Below are 23435 nucleotides of genomic sequence, written 5' to 3'. Positions count from 1 at the left end.
GCCTCTCATTTTTCCCGCGCTGTGACGTCACCACCATGCGCCGGTAAATGCTCAGCCCATTCTTCCCGCGCAGTGACGTCACCGCGGCGCGCCGGGGAAGGAGCGGCCATGGCGGCGGTGGCGGCCCCGCGGGCCCCTCCGGCCGCGCCGCTGCTCGAGGCGCTCTCGGCGCTGTCGGCGCTGCCCCCGAACCGCCGGGCGATCCCGGGGATCGTGAGGGGCCTCCGCGACAGCGCCGGGACTCAGGTACCGCCCGGGGGGGGGCAAAGGGAGGGGGAATATCCCCGAACCCCCTCAGGGATGGCGGGGCCGCCTCAGGGAGAGCGATTCCTCCTCAGGGGTCGGGGCGCTCCTAAAGTCCGGGAATCCTCCCAAAGACCGGAGAATCCCCTAAAAATCAGGAATCTTCCCTAAAAAACCGGAATCTTTCCTAAAAAACCGAGAATCCCCTCAGGAATGGCGGCCCCGCCTGAGGGAGAGCGATCCCCCCTCAGGAGGTGGAGGGAGATCCCTGAGGGGTCGGGACCTTCCTAAAGACCGTGAATCACCTCAAAAAACTGGGATTCCCCTCAAAAAACCGGGATCTTTCCCCCAAAAAACGGGATCTTTCCCAAAACAACCGTGAATTCCCTCAGGGAGTGCGATCTCCCCTCAGGGATTTGAGGGAAAATTCGGGGTCCCCTCAGGGATCAGGACTTCCCAGAGACCGGAATCCCCCTCAAAAAACCGGGATCTCCCTCAAAAAAACCGGGAATTCCCTCAAAAAACGGGAATCCCCTCAAAAAAAACCGGGAATCCCCTCAAAAAAACCAGGATCCTTCTGAAAAACCAGGGAATCCCCTCAGGGATCGGGACCCTCCCAAAAATTGGGGTCCCCTCAGGGATTGGGACATTCCCAAAAACTGAGACCTTCCCAAAAAACCAGGATCCTTCCCAAAAAACTGGGATCCCCTCAAGGATCGGGGCCTTTTCAAAGACTGGGACCTTCCAAAAGAACCAGGATCCTTCCCAAAAATTGGGAATCTCCCCCAAAACCAGAAAATCCTCCCAAAACCTGGGAATTCCTCCAAAAAATTGGGAATCTCCCCTAAAAAACCCGGATCCCCCTCACGAATCGGGACATCCCACAAAAATCAGGAGCCCCTCAGGGATCGGGACCTTTCTGAAAACTGGGACCCTTCCCAAAAAAACGGGAATTCCTCCCAAAATTGGGATCCTTCCCAAAAATCTGGAATCTCCCCCAAACGCCGGGATCCCCTCAGGGATTGGGACCTGCCCAAAAATTGGGATCCCCCTCCCAAAACTGGGATCCCCTCAGGGGTTGGGAATTCTCCCAAAAACTGGGAAATCCTCTAAGAAATTGTGGATCTTCCCTCAAAACTGGGGAATTCCTCCCTAAAACTGGGACCCCTCTCCCATTGTGAGTTGTAGAAACTCCCCCTTGACCTTTGACCCCGGAGTGACCCATGGAGAGCATTTGATGTCCCCTGAGTGACCCTTTAGTGACCACTGAGTGACCCCCAGATGACCTCTGACCCCTGAGTGACCCCTGTGTGACCCCCGACTGACCTCTGGGTGACCCCTGACCCCTGGCTGACACCTGAGTGACCCTTGAGTGACCACTAGCTGACCCTTGAGTGACCCCTGACCCCCAGCTGACCCTTGGGTGATCCCTGGGTGACCCCTGACCCCTGAGTGACCCCAGCTGACCCCTGAGTGACCCCTGACCCCCAGCTGACCCTTGGGTGATCCCTGGGTGACCCCTGACCCCCAGCTGACCCTTGGGTGATCCCTGGGTGACCCCTGACCCCTGAGTGACCCCAGCTGACCCCTGAGTGACCCCTGACCCCCAGCTGACCCTTGGGTGATCCCTGGGTGACCCCTGACCCCCAGCTGACCCTTGGGTGATCCCTGGGTGACCCCTGACCCCCGGCTGACCCCTGAGTGACCCCTGGGTGACCCCAGCTGACCCCTGAGTGACCGCTGTCCCCCCAGGCTGCCCTCGGGGGTCTCCTCGGTGTCACCAGCGCCCGCCTGGGCTCCATGAAGACTCGGTGAGTGACAGCTCCAACAGCCAATCACAGCGCAGGGCCTGCCCCCTGCTGCTTTCCCATTGGCTGATGCTGTGGGAGGGGCAGGGCTGAGGATCAGCCAATGGGAGCACAGCATGGGGGCGTGGCTGGTTTGGCGGCCAATGAGACTCATTCTCTGGGCTGCCATTGGATGTGCAGGAGCCAATCAGGGGAGGTTTATCTCTGGAGGTGGGACAGCCAATCAGGAGGGGAGGGTGTGGCTTTTAAACCCCCTGATTGGCTCATTTATTATGGATGGGGCTTTGGGCAGCCAATCAGGTGTTTCCTTTGCTGCATGGCTAATTATGGTGGGTGGGGCTTGTCTGTGATTGGCTGCTGGGTGTGGGGTGGGCGTGGCTTCATCCCAGCCAATCAGACTCCACCTGTGAGCCCCACCCTCTTCTGAGCTGCTCTTATAAGGAAAAGTGGGCGGGGTTTTGAGCTCCCAGCAGCCAATCATGGCATTGGGCAGGACTGGGGTGGGTGTGGCTTCATCTCAGCCAATCAGAGTTTATGATTAAACCCAGCCCTGTGCTGAGCTGCCCTAATAAGGAAAAGTGGGTGGGGTTTGATGCTCCCAGCAGCCAATCAGGGCTGTGGGCAGGACTGGGGTGGGTGTGGCTTCATCTCAGCCAATCAGAGTTTATGATTAAACCCTGCCCTGTGCTGAGCTGCCCTAATAAGGAGAAGTGGGTGGAGTTTAAAGCTCCCAGCAGCCAATCAGGGCTGTGGGAAGGACTGGGGTGGGCGTGGCTTCACCTCACCCAATCAGTTTTTATGTGTGAGCCCCACCCTGTGTTGGGTTTCCCTTATAAGGAAAAGTGGGCGGGGTTTGAAGCTCAGAGCAGCCAATCAGTGCACGGGGCAGGGCTGGGTGGGCGTGTCCCCGCTCAGCCAATGGCGTTGCAGGTTCGAGGGGCTGTGCCTGCTGTCCCTGCTGGTCACCGAGAGCCCCACGGAGGCCTTTCAGCAGCACTGCCTGGGCTGGCTCCGCCTCCTGCAGCACCTGCTACAGGTGACACACCTGGGACAGCCGAAATACACCTGGGGACACCTGGGACAGCCAAAATATACCTGGGACACCAAAAAATACACCTGGGGCACCCAAAAATATACCTGGGGACACCTGGGACACACTTGGGACAGCTGGGACAGCCAAAATACACCTGGGACACACCTGGGACACACGTGGGACACCTGGGGATACCTGAGATACACCTGGGACACACCTGGGACACACCTGGGGACACCTGGGACACTCAAAATACACCTGGGGCACACCTGCGGACACCCAAACATACACCTGGGGATACCTGAGACACACCCAGGACACCTGAGGGGACCCAAAAATACACCTGGGACACACCTGGGAGGACCTGAAACACACCTGGGACACACCTGGGACACCCAAAATATACCTGGGGACACCCAAAAATACACCTGGGGACACCCAAAACCGCACCTGGGACACACCTGGGACACTCAAAATATATCTGGGACACCAAAAAATACACCTGCGACATACCTGGGACACACCTGGGAGGACCTGGGGACACCCAAAAATGCACCTGGGGACACCTGAGACACACCTGGGACACCCAAAAATACACCTGGGACACACCTGGGGACACCTGAGGGGACTTGGGACACACCTGGGGGTGTTTTAGACCAAATTTTTGACCGATTTTCACCATTTTTGGGGCAATTTTCATCCTTTTTTCGGGGATTTTTTGGGCCATTTCAACCAGGACAATTTCAGGGGGGGCCCCAGGAATTAGGGGAGGGGTCCTGATGGATTTTGTGCCCCCCAGTCCCAGGACCCCTCCCCAAAATGCCCCTGGGGGTGTTTTGGACCCTATTTTTGACCCATTTTCACCTTTTTTTTTTGCGATTTGTCATTTTTTCGTCATTTTTTCAGGGATCTTTTGGCGATTTCATCTGGGACAATTTTTGGAGCCTCCCCATGAATTAGGGGAGGGGTCCTGACCATCTTTGGGGTCTCTCAGTTGCAGGACCCCTCCCCAAAATTTCCCTGGAGGTGTTTCAGACCCAAAATTTGACCCATTTTCGTCATTTTTTGGGGGATTTTTTTGGCGATTTCAACCGGGACAATTTTGGGAGCCTCCCCATGAATTAGGGGAGGGGTCCTGGGACTGGAGGACCCCAAAATCCCTCAGGACCCCTCCCCAAAAAGCCCCTGGGGGTGTTTTGGGATGTCCCGGACCCAAAATTTGACCCATTTTTGTAATTTTTTTGGCGATTTTTCGTTGATTTTTTGGGCGATTTCACCCGGGACAATTTCAGGGGGGTCCCCAGGAATTAGGGGAGGGGTCCTGATGGATTTTGTGCCCCCCAGTCCCAGGACCCCTCCCCAAAAACCCCCGGGGATGTTCCAGACCCAAAATTTGACCCATTTTCACCATTTTCATGCAATTTTTCAGGGATTTTTTGGCCTATTTCATCTGGGACAATTTTGGGAGCCTCCCCATGAATTTGGGGAGGGGTCCTGAGGTATTTTGTGCCCCCCAGTTGCAGGACCCCTCCCCAAAAAGCCCCTTGAGGTGTTTCCGACCCAAAATTTGACCGATTTTCACCTTTATTTTTGCAATTTTCATCATTTTTTCAGCGATTTTTTTGGTGATTTTGATCGGGACAATTTCAGGGGGGTCTGTACGAATCTGGGGAGGGGTCCTGGGACTGGGGGAGAACAAAATCCCTCAGGACCCCTCCCCAAAAAGCCCCTGGGGGTGTTTTGGGGTGTTTCAGACCCAAAATTTGACCAATTTTCGTCATTTTTTTCGGTGATTTTTCAGCGATTTTTTTGGTGATTTCACCCGGGACAATTTCAGGGGGGTCTCTATGAATTTGGGGAGGGGTCCTGATGGATTTTGTGCCCCCCAGTTGCAGGACCCCTCCCCAAAAAGCCCCTGGGGGTGTTTTAGACCCAAAATTTGACCCATTTTCGTCATTTTTTGGGGGATTTTTTTGGCGATTTCACCCGGGACAATTCCAGGGGGCTCTCTATGAATTAGAGGAGGGGTCCTGAGGGTTTTTGTGCCCCCCAGTTGCAGGACCCCTCCCCAAAAAGTCCCTGGGGATGTTTTGGGATGTCCCGGACCCAAAATTTGACCAATTTCCGTCATTTTTTTGGCGATTTTTCGGTGATTTTTTGGGCGATTTCACCCGGGACAATTTCAGGGGGGTCTCTATGAATTAGGGGAGGGGTCCTGAGGGTTTTTGTGCCCCCCAGTCGCAGGACCCGGCCCCCACGGTGGCGCTGGGGGTGTCGGTGCTGCGGGAGCTGTTGCGGTTCTCGGCGCAGCTGCCGGAGCTGGCGCGGGACATCGGCACCAACCACATCCCCGGGATCCTCACCTCCCTCCTGGCCCTGCGCCCCGAGGTCTGAAAATGGGGCTGGGGGCTTCGGGGGGCAGGTTTTGGGGGGGTTATGGGGGTCCTGGGGGAAAAAATCGGGGAGAAAATGGGATAAAATGTGAAAAAATGGGATGAAAATGGGAAAAAACGGGGTTATAATGTGAAGAAATGGGGTTAAGTGGAGTTTAAAAGGAGCTAAAAAGGGTTTAAAAGGGGCTAAAAGGAATTAAAATGGGGCTGGGGGCATTGAAATGGGTCTGGGGGCTTCGGGGACAAGGGTTTGGGGGCTTTAGTGGTGAAAATCATGGAAAAATGGGATACAAGGGGTGAAAAGGGGGATAAAAAGGGTTAATGGAGTTTAAAATGGGCTAAAAGGGGTTAAAATGGGTCTGGGGCTGCTGAAATGGGTCTGGGGGTATTGAAATGGGTCAGGGGGCTTTGGGGGGTGGGTTTGGGGGGGTTACGGGGGTCCTGGGGGAAAAAATCGGGGAGAAAATTGGATAAAATGGGAAAAAAATGGGGTTAAAACAGGGATAAAAGGAGTTTAAAAGGGGTTAAAGTGGGTCTGGGGGCTCCAAATGGGTCTGGGGGCTTCGGGGAGTCTCAGGTAATTTGGGGAGGGGTCTCAGCCCTGTTTTTCCCCCCTCAGTGTGAACTCTCCACCCTGGAGGGGATTTTGGGGGATTTTTAAGGAGGAAATTTGGGACTTTTGGGGGATTTTGGGGTCTCAGGAATTCGGGGTTGGGGCTAATTTGGGGAGGGGTCTCAGGGATAATTTGGGGGGGGGGTCTCAGGGTGTTTCCCCCTCCTCATTTTTAGTTCTCAGGTGGGATTTTGGGGCAATTTGGGTGACTTTTGATGGGAAATTTTGGGATTTTTGGGGGATTTTGGGGTCTCAGGAATTCGGGGGTTGGAGCTAATTTGGGGAGGGGTCTCGGGTAATTTGGGGAGGGGTCCCAGCCCTGTTTTTCCCCCCTCAGTGTGAACTCTCCACCCTGGAGGGGATTTGGGGAGAATTTGGGTGATTTTTGATGGGAAATTTTGGGATTTTTGGGGGATTTTGGGGTCTCAGGAATTCGGGGGTTGGAGCTAATTTGGGGAGGGGTCTCAGATAATTTGGGGAGGGGTCTCAGGGATAATTTGGGGAGGGGTCTCAGGGGTTTTCCCCCTCCTCAATTCGAGTTCTCAGGTGGGATTTGGGGCAATTTGGGTGATTTTTCAGGGAGAATTTTGGGATTTTTGGGGATTTCGGGACCTCAAAAATTTGGGGATGGTTTTGGGGGTGTCAGGTAATTTGGGGAGGGGTCTCAGGGATAATTTGGGGAGGGGTCTCAGGGGTTTTCCCCCCTCCTCAATTCGAGTTCTCAGGTGGGATTTGGGGCAATTTGGGTGATTTTTAAGGGGGAATTTTTGGATTTTTTGGGAATTTCGGAGTCTCAGGAATTCGGGGGTTGGGGCTAATTTGGGGAGGGGTCTCAGGTAATCTGGGGAGGGGTCTCGGGTAATTTGGGGAGGGGTCCCAGCCCTGTTTCCCCCCCTCAGTGTGAACTCTCCACCCTGGAGGGGATCAAGTCGTGCCTCTCGTTCTACCCCGGCGCCTGCGGCTCCATGAGGGTCAGGACCCCAAATTTGGGGGATTTTGGGGGGTCCCCAAACCCCCTCCTGGATTTGGGGGGAATTTGGGGAGGGGTCTCCACTCCTGGGACCCTCCCCTGCCACGAGACGCCCCAAAAATCCCAAAAATTTGGGTTTTTTTGTCATTTTTTTAGGGGAAATTGGCGGCGCATTTTCTGTCCCGAATCGACAGCGACAGCCCCAGGCTGCAGCAGGTCAGAAATTTGGGGGATTTTTGGGGGAATTTTGGGTTTTTTAGGAATTTTGGGGGGATTTTGGGGTTTTTTGGGGGAATTTTTGTGAATTTTAGGGATTTTTTTGTGAATTTCTGGGGATTTTTTCGGTGGTTTTGATGGGTTTTTTGTGAATTTTTTGTGTGGTTTTGGGGTTTTTTTGTGAATTTTTGCGGCTTTTTTTGTGAATTTTTGGGGGTTTTTTTGGGGAGGTTTGTGGTTTTTTTGGTGAATTTTTTGGGGTTTTGGGTGGTTTGGGATTTTTTTGTGAATTTTTGGGGTTTATTTGGGGCCGTTTTATGGGGATTTGGAGCCGTTCTGGGGGTTTTGGGGGGTCCTGAATCAGAATTTGAGGGTCCCAGACCCATTTTTGGGGGTCCTGAATCAGAATTTGGGGGTCCCAGACCCATTTTTGGGGTCCTTGACTGTGTTTTTTGGGTTCCAGCTGGCCTGTGAGTGCTATGCCCTGCTGCCAGCCCTGGGCAGGGGGTTCTCCCAGGGGCTCAGACACACCGAGTGTTGGCACCAGCAGCTCCAGGGGGTCCTGGCCACCCTCCACTCCCTCCTGGGGGCCCTTTTCGAGGGCTGTGAGACAGGTATGGGGGTCTGGGGGGGGATTTGGGGGGGATTTGGGGGATCCTGGAGAAATTTGGGGGGGATTTGGGGTCATTTTGGGGGGATTTGGGGGGTCCTGAAGGGATTTGGGATCATTTTGGGGAGGCTTGGGATGGTTTAGAGGGGATTTGGGGAAATTTGGGGGGATTTGGGGTCATTTGAGGGTATTTGAGGTGGTTTAGGGGGGATTTGGGGTGGTTTAGGGGGGATCTGGGGGGTCCTGGCCACCCTCCAATCCCTCCTGGGGGCCCTGTTCGAGGGCTGTGAGACAGGTGAGGGCTCTGGGGGGGATTTGGGGGGTCCTGGAGAAATTTGGGGTCGTTTGGGGGGATTTGGGATCATTTTGGGGGGATTTGGGGTCATTTAGACTCATTTGGGGGGGGGATTTGGGGTGGTTTGGGGGGATTTGGGGGGTCCTGGAGGGATTTGGGATCATTTTGGGGAGGCTTGGGATGGTTTAGAGGTGATTTGGGGAAATTTGGGGGGATTTGGGGTCATTTGAGGGTATTTGAGGTGGTTTAGGGGGGATTTGGGGGGATTTGGGGTGGTTTAGGGGGGATCTGGGGGGTCCTGGCCACCCTCCACTCCCTCCTGGGGGCCCTGTTCGAGGGATGTGAGACAGGTATGGGGGTCTGGGGGGGATTTGGGGGGTCCTGGAGAAATTTGGGGTCGTTTGGGGGGATTTGGGATCATTTTGGGGGGATTTGGGGTCATTTAGACTCATTTGGGGGGGGGATTTGGGGTGGTTTGGGGGGATTTGGGGGGTCCTGGAGAGATTTGGGATCATTTTGGGGAGGCTTGGGATGGTTTAGAGGTGATTTGGGGAAATTTGGGGGGATTTGGGATCATTCGGGGGGGATTTGGGGGGTATAGGGGGGATTTGGGGTCATTTGGGGGGGATTTGAGGGGTTTAGGGGGATTTGGGGGGTCCTGGCCACCCTCCACTCCCTCCTGGGGGCCCTGTTCGAGGGATGTGAGACAGGTATGGGGGTCTGGGGGGGATTTGGGGGGTCCTGGAGAAATTTGGGGTCGTTTGGGGGGATTTGGGATCATTTTGGGGGGATTTGGGGTCATTTAGACTCATTTGGGGGGGGGATTTGGGGTGGTTTGGGGGGATTTGGGGGGTCCTGGAGAGATTTGGGATCATTTTGGGGAGGCTTGGGATGGTTTAGAGGTGATTTGGGGAAATTTGGGGGGATTTGGGATCATTCGGGGGGGATTTGGGGGGTATAGGGGGGATTTGGGGTCATTTGGGGGGGATTTGAGGGGTTTAGGGGGATTTGGGGGGTCCTGGCCACCCTCCACTCCCTCCTGGGGGCCCTGTTCGAGGGATGTGAGACAGGTATGGGGCTCTGGGGGGGATTTGGGGGGTCCTGGAGAAGTTTGGGGGGATTTGGGATCATTTGGAGGGAATTTGGGGTGTTTTTGGATCATTTGGGGGGGATTTGGGGTGGTTTAGGGGAGGTTTGGAGGCTCTTTAGGGGGGATTTGGGGTGGTTTTGGATCATTTGAGGGGGATTTGGGAGGTTTAGGGGAGGTTTGGGGGGTCCTAAGGAGGTTGAGGGGTGATTTTGGGGGGCTATTCGGGGTCATTTTGGGGGATTTGGGGTCTTTGGGGGGGATTTAGGTTCATTTGGAAGGAATTTGGGGTGGTTTTAGGGGAATTCGAGGGTGTTTGGGGGGGGTTGGGGTCACTTCAGGGAGGTTTGGGATGGTTTTGAGGGAATTTGGGGTGGTTTAGGGGGAATTTGGGGGGTTTAGGGGGTTTGGGGAGGATTTGGGAGGTCTAGGGGAGATTTGGGGGGTCCTGAGGAGATTTAGGGGGGGATTTGGGGTGGTTTGGGGTAATTTTGGGGGATTTGGGGAGGTTTAAAGGGGTTTGTGGATGGTTCAGAGGGGATTTGGGGTGGTTTGGGGGCTGTCAAAAGGGATTTGGGGTCATTTGGGGGGGATTTAGGGGGATTTAGGGTAGTTTTGGGGGGATTTGGGGTGGTTTGGGGGGATTTAGGGGGTCCTGGAGAGATTTGGGATCATTTTGGGGAGGCTTGGGATGGTTTAGAGGGGATTTGGGGTGATTTGAGGGGGATTTGGGGGGTTTAGGGGGGATTTAGGATCATTTGGGGTTTTAATGGGTTGTTAAAGGGACCTGAGAGTTTTTGGGGTTGATTTTGGGGTTAATTTTTGGGGGTTATTTTGGCGTTAGTTTTGAGGTTAATTTGGGGGTTTTGGGGTTAAGTTTGGGGATAATTTTTGGGGTTATTTTTGGGGACTTTGGGGTTAATTTTGGGATTAATTTTGAAATTAAGTTGGGGGATTTTGGGGTTAATTTTAGGGTTGTTTTGGGGGTTAATTTTGGGGTTAAATTTGGGAGGTTTGGAGTTAACTTGGGGGTTAGTTCGGGGGGTTTTGGGGTTAATTTTGGACTAATTTTGGCATTAATTTAGGGGTTAATTTTGGGGTTTTGGGGGTTAATTTTGGGCTTAATTTTAGGGTTAATTTTAGGATTAATTTTGGGGATTTTGGGGTTAATTTTGGGGTTGATTTTGTGGAGGTTGGGGTTTATTTTCGGTTTAAATTTGGAATTAATTTTGGGGGTTTTGGACTTAATTTTGGAGTTAATTTTGGGGGTTTTATGGGTTAATTTTAGTGTTAATTTTGGGGCTAATTTTGGGGGTTTGGGGCTTAATTTCGAGGTTAATTTTGGGGTTTTTTAGGGTTAATTTCAGGACTAATTTCAGAATTATTTTTGGAGGTTTTGGGGTTAATTTTGGGATTAATTTTGGGGATTTTGGGGTTAATTTTGGGCTTAATTTCGAAATTAATTTGGGAGGTTTTGGGGTTGATTTGGGGGGGTTGGGGGTTGATTTTGGTGTTGATTTTGGGTTTAATTTTGTGGTTTTCTGCCCCCCAGACCCCCTCCCCTATGAGGGTCCCGGGGTGGAGCTGCTGCTGCCGCCCCCCCAGGACGGGGACGCCGGGGGGGTCCTGACCCTGCACTCGAGATTCTCGGGGCTCTGCCGAGTCCTCAGGCTCCTCCTCAGGTGCCAAAACCCCCCAAAATTCACCCCAAAATCCCCCTGAACCCAAAACCCCAAAAATCCCCCCAAAAATCCCCAAAATCCCCGTCAAAATCCACCCCAAAATCTCCAAATTTCACCTCAAAAACCCCAAAATTCTGCCTCACATCCAACCAGGAGCCCCAAAAAACCCCAAATTTTACCCCAAAATCCACCTTGGGAGTCCCAAAATCCCCAATACTCTGAAATCCCCATCAAAATCCTCCCCAAAATCCCCAAATTCCACCCCAAAATCCCCCCTGGGGGTCCTGACCCTGCACTCGAGATTTTCGGGGCTCTGCCGAGTCCTCAGGCTCCTCCTCAGGTGCCAAAACCCCCAAAATTCACCCCAAAATCCCCCTGAACCCAAAACCCCAAAAATCCCCCCCAAAATCCGCCCGAAAATCCCCAAATTCCACCCGAAAATCCATAAATTCCAACCCAAAAACCCCAAAATTCCCTCTCACATCCAGCCAGGAACCCCAAAACCCCCCAAATTTTACCCCAAAAATCCCCAAAATCCCCCTGGGAGCCCCAAAACCCCAAAATTCCACCCCAAAACCTTCCCTGGGGAACAAAAATCCCCAAATTTCACCCCAAAATCCTCCCTGGAAAACCCCAAACCCCTCCCAGTTCCCTCCCAGTTCCTTCCTGACACTTCCCAGTCCATCCCAGTCCCTCCCAGTCCATCCCAGTCCCCTCCCAACATCTCCCAGTCCATCCCAGTCCCTCCCAGTCCCTCCCAGTCCATCCCAGTATACCCCAATCCCCTCCCAGTATAACCCAGTCCCCCCAAAATCCCATCCCAGTCCCCTCCCAGTTTGTCCCAGTCCCCTCCCAACATCTCCCAGTCCATCCCAGTTCCTTCCTGACACTTCCCAGTCCCATCCCAGTCACTCCCAGTTCATCCCAGTCCCCTCCCAATCCCTCCCAGTATAACCCAGTCCACTCCCAGTCCATCCCAGTTTATCCCAGTTTGTCCCAGTTCCCTCCCAGTCCCTCCCAGTCCCTCCCAGTCCATCCCAGTTCATCCCAGTCCATCCCAGTTCCTCCCAGTATAACCCAGTATAACCCAGTTCCTCCCAATTCCCTCCCAGTCCCTCCCAGTCCATCCCAGTTTGTCCCAGTTTGTCCCAGTCCCCCCCAGTCCCTCCCAGCCCCTTCCCAGTCCCCCCCAGTAACGTTTCTGTGGTTCCCAGTAAGGATTTTGTGGCCCCAGTGACGGTCCCAGTTCAGGACATTTTGGATCTCGTTTGTCGCGCCCTCAACGTCACCACCAAGAGCCTGGTGAGTGTCACCCCAAAACAGCCCAAAATTGTACCAAAAAACCCCAAAATTGCACCAAAAAAATCCCCAAAATTGCCCCAAAATCCATCCCTGAAAAAACCCCAAAATCACCCCAAAAATCCATCCCAAAAAAGCCCAAAATTGCCCCCAAAAAAACCCAAATCACCCCAAAAATCCATCCCAAAAATCCCCAAAATTGCACCAAAAAAATCCCCAAAATCCCCAAAAATCCATCCTCAAAAGACCCCAAAATTCCCCCCAAATCCATCCCAAAAAACCCAAAAATCGCCCCCAAAAAAACCAAAAATCACCCCAAAATCCATCCCCAAAAAACCCAAAATTACCCCAAAAATCCATCCCCAAAAAGCCCAAAAATCCATCCCTAAAAAAACTCCAAAATCCACCCAAAAATCCCCCAGAACACTCAAAAATCCATCCCAAATTTCCCCAAATTCCACCCCAAATCCACCCCAAAAAATCTCCAAAATCGGCCCAAAAATCAGTCCCAAAAAACCCCAAAATCGCCCTAAAAATCCATCCCCAAAAACCTCAAAATTGCCCCAAAAATGCCCCAAAAATTCCCAAAAATCACCCCAAAATATATCCCAAAAAAACCCTCAAAATCACCCTGAAATCCATCCCCAAAAAACCCAAAATCATCCCAAAATCCCTAAAAACCTCTTTATTCCACTTGGAGCTGGTTTATCCCAATTTAAACCGGTTTATTGTAGTCCAAACTGGTTTATAATGGTTTCTACTGGTTCTTACTGGTTCATACTGGTCCATACTGGTTTATACTGGTCGGGTTTATTTTCGTTTATTGTGATTTAAACCGGTTTATCCCAATTTAAACCACTTTATCCCATTTTAAACCGGTTTATTCCACTCCATACCGGTTTATAATGGTTTGTACTGGTCCATACTGGTTTATACTGGTCCTTACTGGTTTTTGTCACCCCCAGAACTGGTTTGGGGAGGGGCCCCTGCGGGGGCTGCTCCTGCCCCAGGTGCACCTGGACGTGCTGGACGTGCTGGGGGCGCTGCTGCTGGCGTGAGACTGGGGGGACTGGGGGGGACTGGGAGGGACTGGGTTATACTGGGAGAGACTGGGAGGGGACTGGGGGGGACTGGGAGGGGACTGAGAGGGACTGGGAGGGACTGGGAGAGACTGGGGGGGACTGGGAGGGACTGGGAGGGACTGGGATAAACTGGGAGTTACTGGGAGGGAGTGGGAGGAGACTGGGTTATACTGGGAGGGACTGGGAGGGGATTGGGGGGGACTGGGATAAACTGGGAGTTACTGGGAGGGACTGGGAGGGACTGGGGGGACTGGGGGGACTGGGAGGGACTGGGATAAACTGGGAGGGGACTGGGATGGACTGGGAAGGGATTGGGTTATACTGGGGGGGACTGGGAGGGACTGGGGGGGACTGGGAGGGACTGGGGGGACTGGGACAAACTGGGAGGGGACTGGGATGGACTGGGAAGGGATTGGGTTATACTGGGATGGACTGGGAGGGGGTTTGGGGACACTGGGATGGACTGGGAGAGGATTTGGGGGGGACTGGGAGTTACTGGGATGGACTGGGAGGGGTTTCGGATGGACTGGGACAAACTGGGAGGAGATTGGGAGGGACTGGGATAAACTGGGAGTTACTGGGAGGGGGTTGGGATGGACTGGGTTATACTGGGAGGGGATTGAGTTATATTGGGTTATTCTGGAATAGACTGGCATGCACTGGGACAAACTGGGAGGGGACTGGGTTATACTGGGATGGACTGGGAGGGACTGGGAGGGGACATGGTTATATTGGGAGGGACTGGGAGGGGATTGGGTTATACTGGGTTATACTGGGAGGAGACTGGGAAGGGATTGGGAGGGAACTGGGAGGGACTGGGGGAGACTGGGTTATATTGGGATGGAGTGGGAGGGACTGGGAAAGGATTGGGTTATACTGGGAGGGACTGGGAGAGGATTTGGGGGGCACTGGGAGTTACTGGGAGGGACTGGGAGGGACTGGGAGGGACTGGGGGGACTGGGAGGGGATTGGGAGGGACTGGGATAAACTGGGATAAACTGGGAGGGACTGGGAGGGGTCTGGGTTATACTGGGATGGACTGGGAGGGGATTGGGAGGGACTGGGATAAACTGGGAGGGGACTGGGAGGGACTGGGGCCGTTTTGGGTGGATTTTTTGGGGGAATTCTGTTGGAATTTTGGGGATTTTTGGGAATTCCAGGTGGAGTTTTGTGAGGTTTTGGGTAAATTTGGGGCAGTTTCAGGTGATTTTTTTGGGGAATTGTGATGGAATTTGGGGATTTTTTTTTTGGAATCCTGATGGAATGTTGGGTGAATTCTGATGGAATTTTGGATTTTTTAATGATTTTCCAGGTGTGGGGCACGGTTGGTCCATTGGGGGTCCCTCCTGGGGGGATTTTGGGTGAATTCTGATGGAATTTTAGGGTTTTTTTGGCGAATTCTGATGGAATTTTGGGGTTTTTTTATGAATTCTGATGGAATTTTGGGATTTTTGGGTGGATCCTGATGGAATTTTGGCTGAATTCTGATGGAATTTTCGGGGGTTTTGGGTGAATTCTGATGGAATTTTGGATTTTTTTGTGTTTTTCCAGGTGTGGGGCGCGGCTGGTGCGTTGGGGGTCCCTCCTGGGGCGACTCTTCCCGCAGGTTTTGAGCTCCTGGAGCGGCCCCAGGGACCTTCCCCCGGGCCAGGAGAGACCCTTCGGGTACAGAAACGGGGCAAAACTGGCCAAAAACGGGAAAAAAACTGTGAAAAACGGGAAAAAAGTGACAGAAATTGGGAAAAACCCACAAAAAATGGCCAGAAATGGGGGAAAAATGGCCAAAAACAGGGAAAAAAACGTGAAAAATGGGAAAAAACTGAGAGAAATGGGGAGAAAACCCATGAAAAATGGCCAGAAATGGGGAAAAACTGACAAAAATGGGGAAAAATACTCAGGAAATGGGAAAAAAAAAAAGGAAAAGTGGAAAAAAACTGCCAGAAACGGGAAAAAAAATCATGAAAAATGGGGAAAAACTGACAGAAATGGGGAAAAATGACACAGGAATGGGGAAAAACTGACAGAAATGGGAAAAAAGTGACAGAAATGGGGGAAAACCCAAGAAAAACGGGGGAAAATGACCCAGAAATGGGGAAAACAACCCTGGACTGGGCAAAGAAACTGACAGAAATGGGAAAAATCCCATGAAAAATGGGAAAAAACTGACAGAAATGGGGAAAAATTACTCAGAAATGGGGAAAACAGCCAAAAAAATGGGAAAAAGACCAAACCCCAAGGGGAGTTTTGGGGTTTTTGGGGACCCTGAGCCCATTTTTGGGGTCCTTGACCCCATTTTCGGGGTCTCTGATCCCATTTTTGAGGTTCCTGACCCCATTTTTGGGCTCCCTAACCCCATTTTTTTTTGTTTTTTGGGGTCCCTGATCCTCTTTCTGGGGTCTCTAAACCCATTTTTGGGCTCCCTGATCCCATTTTCGGGGATCCTGACCCTGTTTTTGGAGTTTTTGGGATCCCTCACCCCATTTTTGGGGGCCCTGACCCCATTTTTAGCATTCCTGATCCCATTTTCGGAGGTCTTGACCCCATTTTTAGGGTTTTTGAGGTCCCTGATCCCATTTTTGGGGTCCCTGACCCCGTTTTTCCCCTCCCCAGGGCGGTGAGGACCCGTCTGTACCAGGTTCTGGAGCTGTGGGTGCAGGTGGCCGGGGCGGCCTCGGGGGTCCTGCAGGGCCCCGGGACCCCCAGCGAGGTCCTGCTGGCCCATCTCATCAGTGACATCAGCCCCCCCAGCGAGGGGGCCAAGGTGACCCAAAACTGACCCAAAATCGTTCTAAAAATCACCCCAAAAATGACCCAAAATTGTTCCAAAAACTGTCCCAAAACAGCCCCAAAATTGACCCAAAACTTCCCTAAAAACTGACCCAAAATCGTCCCGAAACTGGCTCAAAACTGGCCCAAAATTGCCCTAAAAACTGACCCAAAATTGACCCAAAATCACCCCAAAACCACCCTAAAAATCACCCCAAAACAGCCCCAAAATCAACCCAAAAACTGTCACAAAATTGACCGAAAACTGTCCCAAAACTGCCCTAAAACTGACCCAAAATTGACCCAAAATTGACCCAAAACTGACCCAAAATTGCCTCAAAACCATCCCAAAAACTGACCCAAAACCATCCCAAAAACTGACCCAAAATTGATCCAAAATTGACCCAAAACTGCTCCAAAATTGCTCTAAAACTGCCCTAAACCTGCCCCAAAAACTGCCCAAAATAGCCCAAAATAGCCCAAATCCCTCCCAAATCTCCCCAAAATCCCCCCTTACCCCCCAAAATCCCCCTGACCCCCCCCAAAATCCCCCCAAAATTCCCCCTGACCCCGGATTTTTTTGCAGCTGCGGGCGGAGCCCAAACCCAGCGCCCCCAAAAGGCCCAAACTGGGGGAGGGTCCCGAGGGGCTCCCCCTGCACAGGAAAGGGGAACCCGCGGCCAACAGCGACACCTGCGCTGCTGCCCTGGCAGGTAAAGCCCCAAAAACCCCCCAAAACACCCCAAAACACCCCGGGAATCAACTCAGCACCCCCAAAAACCCCAAAAATGGCCCCAAAAACACAAAAATTGCCCCAAAAATGGCCCCAAACACCCCAGAAATCAACTCAGCACCCCAAAAACCCCAAAAATGGCCCCAAAAACACCAAAATTGCCCCAAAAATGGCCCCAAACACCCCGGGAATCAACTTGACACCCCAAAAAACCCCAAAAACACCCAAAATCACCCCCAAAATGGCCCGAAAACCCCCAAAATTGGCCCAAAAATGGCCCCAAAATCAGCCCCAAAACCAGCCCAAAAACAGCCCCAAAATGGCCCCAGAAATGGCCCCAAAAATGGCCTCAAAAATGGCCCCAAAAATGGCCTCAAAAATGGCCTCAAAATCACCCCAAAACTGCCCCAAAAAGGTCCCAAAAACCCCCAAAACCACCCCAAAATTGGCCCAAAACAGCCCCAAAACTGCCAAAAAATGGCCCCAAAAATGGCCCCAAAAATCCCCCAAATCACCCCGAAAACGGCCCCAAAAATCCCCAAAATCCACCCAGGACCCCCCAAAATCCCCCCTGAGACCCCCAAATTCCCCCCAGGACCCCCCAAAATCCCTCTGGACCCCCCAAAATCCCTCCAGGATCCCCCAAATCCCCCTGCGACCCCCGTAATCCCCCCTGTGACCCCCAAAATCCCCAAAATTTCCCCCAAAATCCCTCTCAGGACCCCCCAAAATCCCCCTGAGACCCCCAAGATCCCCCAGGAAGGGTCAGGAATTGGGGAGGGGTCCCCAAAATTGACCTTTTTCCCCCCCAAATGTTGGGGTTCCCCCCCAGCCCTTCGCAGGATCCTCCTCACGGGGGGACCCCTCATCAAGGAGGAGACACACAGGGTGAGCTGGGGGGATTTGGGGGAAATTTTAGAAAATTTTGGGGAATTTGGGAAGATTTGGGGGAGATTTTGGGGGGATTTGGGGAGATTTAGGGAAATTTGAGGGAGAAATTTGAGGATTTGGGGGGGAATTTTGGCATTTTTGGGGGATTTTGGTGGCTCTGGAGAAGATTTGGGGGAATTTGTGATGATTTGGGGGGAGATTTGGGTAATTTTGGGAGATTTGAGGGGCTTTGGAAGGGATTTTAAGGGAATTTTGGGGAGATTTTGTGGGGTTTGGGGGTGTTTGGAAGAAATTTCGGGGGGATTTTGGGATTTCAGGGGGATTTCGAGAACTTTTAGGGGGATTTGGGGAGGTTTGGGTGGATTTTGGGGGGGATTTTGACCCAATTTTTGTGCCCCAAACCCCCCAGTTTTTGATTCCTCACCCCAGGTTTCAGTTTCTCACCCCAATTTTTAATTTCTCACTGGCTTTATTCCCCAATTTCCAGTTTTTCACCCTATTTATTCCCCAATTTGTTATTTTTCACCCAAATTTCAGTATTTTATCCCCCAATTTCCCCTTTTTCCCCAAATTTCACTAATTAACCCCCAATTTCCCATTTTCTCACATCATTTTCACCCAAAATTTCACTTTTCTCCCCCAATTTCCCCCTTTCTCACTCTATTTCTCACCCCAAATTCCACTTTTTCCCCCCCCAAATTTCACTTTTTTCCCCCAATTTTCCATTTTCTCCCCCAAATTTCACTTTTTCCCATTTTCTACTTCCAAATTTTACTTTTTTTCCCCCCAAATTTCACTTTCCCCTCGTTTTCACTAATTAATCCCTCAATTTTCAATTCCTCACCCATTTTCACTTAATTTATTCCCCAATTTTCCCCCCAAATTCCCCATTTTCCGCCCAAATTTCCCATTTCCCCCCCCCAAATTCCACTTTTCTCCCCCAATTTCACTAATTAACCCCCAATTTCACTAATTAACCCCCCAATTTCCCATTTTTCCCCCCAATTTCTCATTTTCTCGCCCCATTTCCACCCCAAATTCCACTTTTTCCCCCCAATTTTTAATTTCTCACCCCAATTTCCCATTTTTCCCCCCAAATTTCTCTAATAAATCCAATTTTCCCCTGCTTTGCAGCGTCTCCAGGAGCTGCTGCTGCCGCTGGCGCTGCGGCTGCCCCAGGCCTGGGCTCCCCCCGAGGGGGTTTTGGGGTCCCCCCCGGGTCTGGGGTCTCCCTACAGCAGCCCCCGGTGCCGGGGGGGGCTCTATGGGGCCGTGCTGGGGCTGCTGCTGGGAGCCCCCCCCGGGGCTGTGCCCCCCCTGCCCTGTGCCCTGAGAGCCTTCGGGCAGGGCCAGAGGGACCCCGATGTGCAGGTGAGACACCCCAAACATTGTCAAAATCCCTGTGAAAATACCCCCAAAACATCCCCAAATTATACCCAAAATATTCCTAAATTACACTGAAATTATCACCAAATTATTCCCCAAATATTGTCAAAATATTCCCAAATTATCCTGCAGTTGTCCTCAAATTATCCCTAAATTATCCCCAAAATATCATAGAAATACCTGTGAAAATATCCCCAAAAATTATCCCCGAAATACCGCCAAATCATCCCTAAAATATCCTGAAAATATCGTCAAATTATCCTGAAATTATCCCCAAATTATCCCTAAAATATTGTAAAAATCCCTGTAAAAATACCCCCAAAATATCTCAGATTTATCACAAAAATATCACAAAAATATCCCCAAATTCCCCCCCCCGGGGCTGTGCCCCCCCTGCCCTGTGCCCTGAGAGCCTTTGGGCAGGGCCAGAGGGACCCCGATGTGCAGGTGAGACACCCCAAAATATCCCTAAAATGTCCTGAATTTATCCTGAGAATATCCCCAAAATATCCTGAATTTATCCTGAACTTATCCCCCAAATATCCCAAAAATATCCTGAATTTATCCTGAGAATATCCCAAAAATATGCTGGAATTATCCCCAAAATATCCTGAAATTATCCCCAAAATATCCCCAAATTATTCCTAAAATATTCTGAAATTATCCCCAAATATCACCAGATTATCCCCAGAATATCTCCCAAATATCCCTAAAATATCCCAAAAATCTTGGTGAAAATACCCCCAAAATATCCCCAAATTGTTCCGGAAATCCCACTGAAATTATCCCCCAAATATTCCCAAAATATCCCTAAAATATCCTAAAATTATCACCAAAATATCTCAAATTTATCACAAAAATATCCCCAAATTGTTCCCAAATTATCCCAAAATTCCCCCCGGGGCTGTGCCCCCCCTGCCCTGTGCCCTGAGGGCCTTTGGGCAGGGCCAGAGGGACCCCGATGTGCAGGTGAGACACCCCAAAAATATCCCTAAAATGTCCTTGAAATGTCCCTAAAATATCCTGAAATTGTCCCCCAAATATTCCCAAAATATCCTGGGAATATCCCCAAAATATTCCCAAATTATCCCTAAAATAACCCCCAGTTATCCCAAATATATCACAAAAATATCCCCAAAATATCCTGAAATTATCCCCACAATATCCCTAAAATATCCCCAAATTATCCCCAAAATATTGTAAAAATCCCTGTGAAAATATCCCCCAAATATCGCCAAAATATTCCCAAATTATCTCTAAATTATCCCCAAAAATCCTGAAATTATCCCTAAATTATCCCCCAAATTATTGCCAAATTATCCCCAAAATATCCCCAAATTATGCTGAAATTATCCCCAAAACATCCTGAAACCATCCGTGAAATATCCTAAAATTATCCCTAAAATATCCTGAAATTCCCCCCAGGATCCACCAGATCACCCTCAGGACCCCCCAAATCCTGCCCAAACTCCCTCAATTCCCCCCAAATCCCCCCCAGGACCCCCAAATCCCCCTCAATTCCCCGCAAATTCCCTCCCAGCCCCCCCAAAATCTCCCCATAACTCCCCAAACTCCCCCCAGGACCCCTGAAACTTCCTCAATTTCCCCCCAAATCCCCTCCAGGACCCCCCAAACTGCCCCCAAATCCCCCCCAAAATCCTCCCCTGACCCTCAGAACACCCCTCAGGACCCCCCAAACCTCCCCAGGACCCCCCTAACCCCCCTCAGGACCCCCCAAACCCCCCCCAGGACCCCCCTAACCCCCCTCAGGACCCCCCAAACCCCCCCAGGACCCCCCAAACCTCCCCAGGACCCCCCTAACCCCCCTCAGGACCCCCCAAACCTCCCCAGGACCCCCCAAACCCCCCCCAGGACCCCCCTAACCCCCCTCAGGACCCCCCAAACCTCCCCAGGACCCCCCAAACTGCCCCCAATTCCCTCCAGGACCCCCCCCAAACCCCTCCAGGACCCCCCAAATCCCCCTCAATCTCCCCCAGGACCCCCGAAACCCCCCCTGACGCCCCCTCCCCTATTTCTCCCCCGTCCCCAGGTGTCCTCTCAGTGCTCGGAGTTCCTGGTGGTCGCCAACGCTCTGGCCCGTCCTTGGGGACCCCCCCTGAGCGCCCCTCCCCCACCCCAACAACAACAACAACAACCCCCTGCCGCCCCTCCCCCACCCCCATCCGACCCTCCCCCATTCCGCCCCCTCCCCCCACCCCCCAACCCCTCCCCCTTTTCCCGTGGGGGAGGGGAGGAGGATGACGATGAGATGGGGGAGGGGCGACAACAACAACAACAACAACAACATCCGCATCAAGCCCCTCCCCCTCCTCGCGCCGCGGCCCCGCCCCTCCCCCCGCCCCCCGCGGTGGGGGAGGGGCTCCCGGGGGGTCTCCCGGTGTTCGGGGGGCTGCAGGGCGGGGTGGGGGGAGGGGCGCGGCCCCGGCGCCCCGTGTTCGTTCACTACGAGCGGGAGGAGAATTCGGACGTGGAGATTTCCCTGGAGAGCGACTCGGACGATTCCGTGGTGATCGTGCCCAAAAAAGCCCAAATTTCACCCGAAAAGTTGGGGGGGGTGGGTGGGGGAGGGGTGGCGGCTCCTCCTCCTCCCCCTCCCCCACCGCCTCCCCCACCCCCTCCCCCCACCCCCCCCGCGGCCCCCGAGACCCCCCGGAAAGGGGAGGGGGGGGAGGGGCAGGAAGGGGAGGAAATTCCGAAAGAAAAAGATGGAGAAAAAATGATGGGGGAGGGGCGGGATAATAATAATAATAATAACGATGGGGGGGGTGCTGAGGGTGGGGGAGGGGCGGGGAGCCCCCAGCCCAGGGTGGGGGAGGGGCAGGACGCGCTGGGGGAGGGGGAGGGGCCGGCCGTGATCAACATCAACAGCAGCGAGGAGGAGGAGGAGGAGGACGAGGAAGAATTTGGGGAGGAAGAGGAAGAAGAGGAGGATGAGGAAGAGTTTTTTGAGGAGGAGGAGGAAGAGGAGGAGGAGTTTGAGGATGAGGAAGAGGAGGAGGAGGAATTTGAGGAGGAAGAGGAGGAGTTTGAGGAGGAGGGGGAGGGGCTGTCGGAGGAGGAAGGGGAGGAGGAGGAGGAAGGGGGGGAGGGGCCGGCCGAAGGGGGTGGGGGAGGGGCGCTGCTGCTGCTGGAGGTGGAGGAGACCCCGCCCGCCCCTCCCCCACCCCCGCCCCGCCCCCCCGAGGAGGAGGAGGAGGAAGAAATAAAAATGGGGGAGGGGAAAGTGGAGGAAGAAGAAGCAGAACCGCCCCTCCCCCACCCCGAGCCGCCCCCTCCCCACAGCCCTTCCCCACAGCCCCTCCCCCACCCCCCCGAAACCCCGCCCGCCCCTCCCCCACCCGCTCTGGAGGCCGCGCCCCCTTCCCCTCCCCCACCCCCCCAGCCCTGCCCCTCCCCCCCCGGGCCCGCCCCTCCCCCAGCGCTGCAGGAGGAGCCCCCGGAGCCCCCCCGGGACCCCCCGCAGGTAACGGGGGGAGGGGGGTCCTGAAATGATTTGAGGGGTCCTGGGGGGGATTTTGGGAGAAATTTGGGGTCCTGGAAGGATTTTGGGGGGTCCCGGGGGAATCTGGGGGGTCCTGGAGGGAGATTTTGGGGTCTTGAGAGAAATTTGGGAGGTTTTGGGGGAAATTTTGTTGTTTTGGGGGAGATTTTGGAGTCCCGGGGTGATTTGAGGGGTCCTGAGGGGGATTTTGGGGCAATTTTGGGAGAAATTTGGGGTCCTGAAAGGATTTTAGAGGGTCCTGGAGGGATTTGGGGGGTCCTGGAGGGAGATTTTGGGTCTTCAGAGAAGTTTGAGGGGTCCCGGGGGGAATTTGGGGGAAATCTGGGGGGAATTTTGGTGTTTGTGGGAAGATTTGGGGGTCCTGGGGGGGATTTGGGGGGTCCTGGGGGGGATTTTGGGGCAATTTTAGGAGAAATTTGGGGTCCTGAAAGGATTTTGGGGACTCAATAATTATTTGGGGGGTCCTGGGGGGATTTTGGAGGATCCTGGGGGGGGTTATGGGGAATTTGGAGAGAATTTTGGGAGTCCTGAAAGGATTTTGGGGGTCCCTGGGGGGCATTTGGGGTCCCATTTGGTGGTTTTGAGGAGATTTTTGGGTTCCCACTTGGATATTTGAGGAGGGGTCTCCATTCCTAAATCCCTCCCCAGGACCAGGAGGACGAAACCTCCACCATGTTGGCCGATTTCATCGACTGCCCTCCCGACGACGAGAAAACCCCCGAGACCCCCCTGTAACCCCCCCCCCAAAAAACCCCAAAATTCCCTCAATAAATAAAATAACTTTCCCTTTTCCCCAAATTCATTA

General features: G+C 52.9%; 1 protein-coding gene across 1 annotated transcript; it reads left to right on the top strand.

Moving 5' to 3' along the window:
* Positions 1-108: 108 nt before the first annotated feature.
* Positions 109-23371, top strand: PELP1 (proline, glutamate and leucine rich protein 1; the record flags this gene model as incomplete). Its single annotated transcript, XM_083881576.1, has 18 exons — positions 109-246; positions 1996-2054; positions 2982-3087; positions 5323-5472; positions 6990-7061; positions 7217-7276; positions 7740-7890; positions 10821-10950; positions 12165-12252; positions 13215-13303; positions 14883-14996; positions 15942-16092; positions 16684-17166; positions 17539-17718; positions 18856-19092; positions 21158-21206; positions 21357-22591; positions 23279-23371. 18 exons carry the CDS (start codon positions 109-111, stop codon positions 23363-23365), a joined length of 3579 nt encoding a protein of 1192 aa, XP_083737702.1. The 3' UTR covers positions 23366-23371.
* Positions 23372-23435: the final 64 nt, after the last annotated feature.

The sequence above is a fragment of the Zosterops lateralis genome (assembly GCF_965231275.1).
Source record: "Zosterops lateralis genome assembly, chromosome: 34".
In the NCBI taxonomy this organism is placed as follows: Eukaryota; Metazoa; Chordata; class Aves; order Passeriformes; family Zosteropidae; genus Zosterops; species Zosterops lateralis.
The sequence above is the reverse complement of the archived record's forward strand: the minus strand, read 5'-3'. Positions and strand labels throughout refer to the sequence as shown.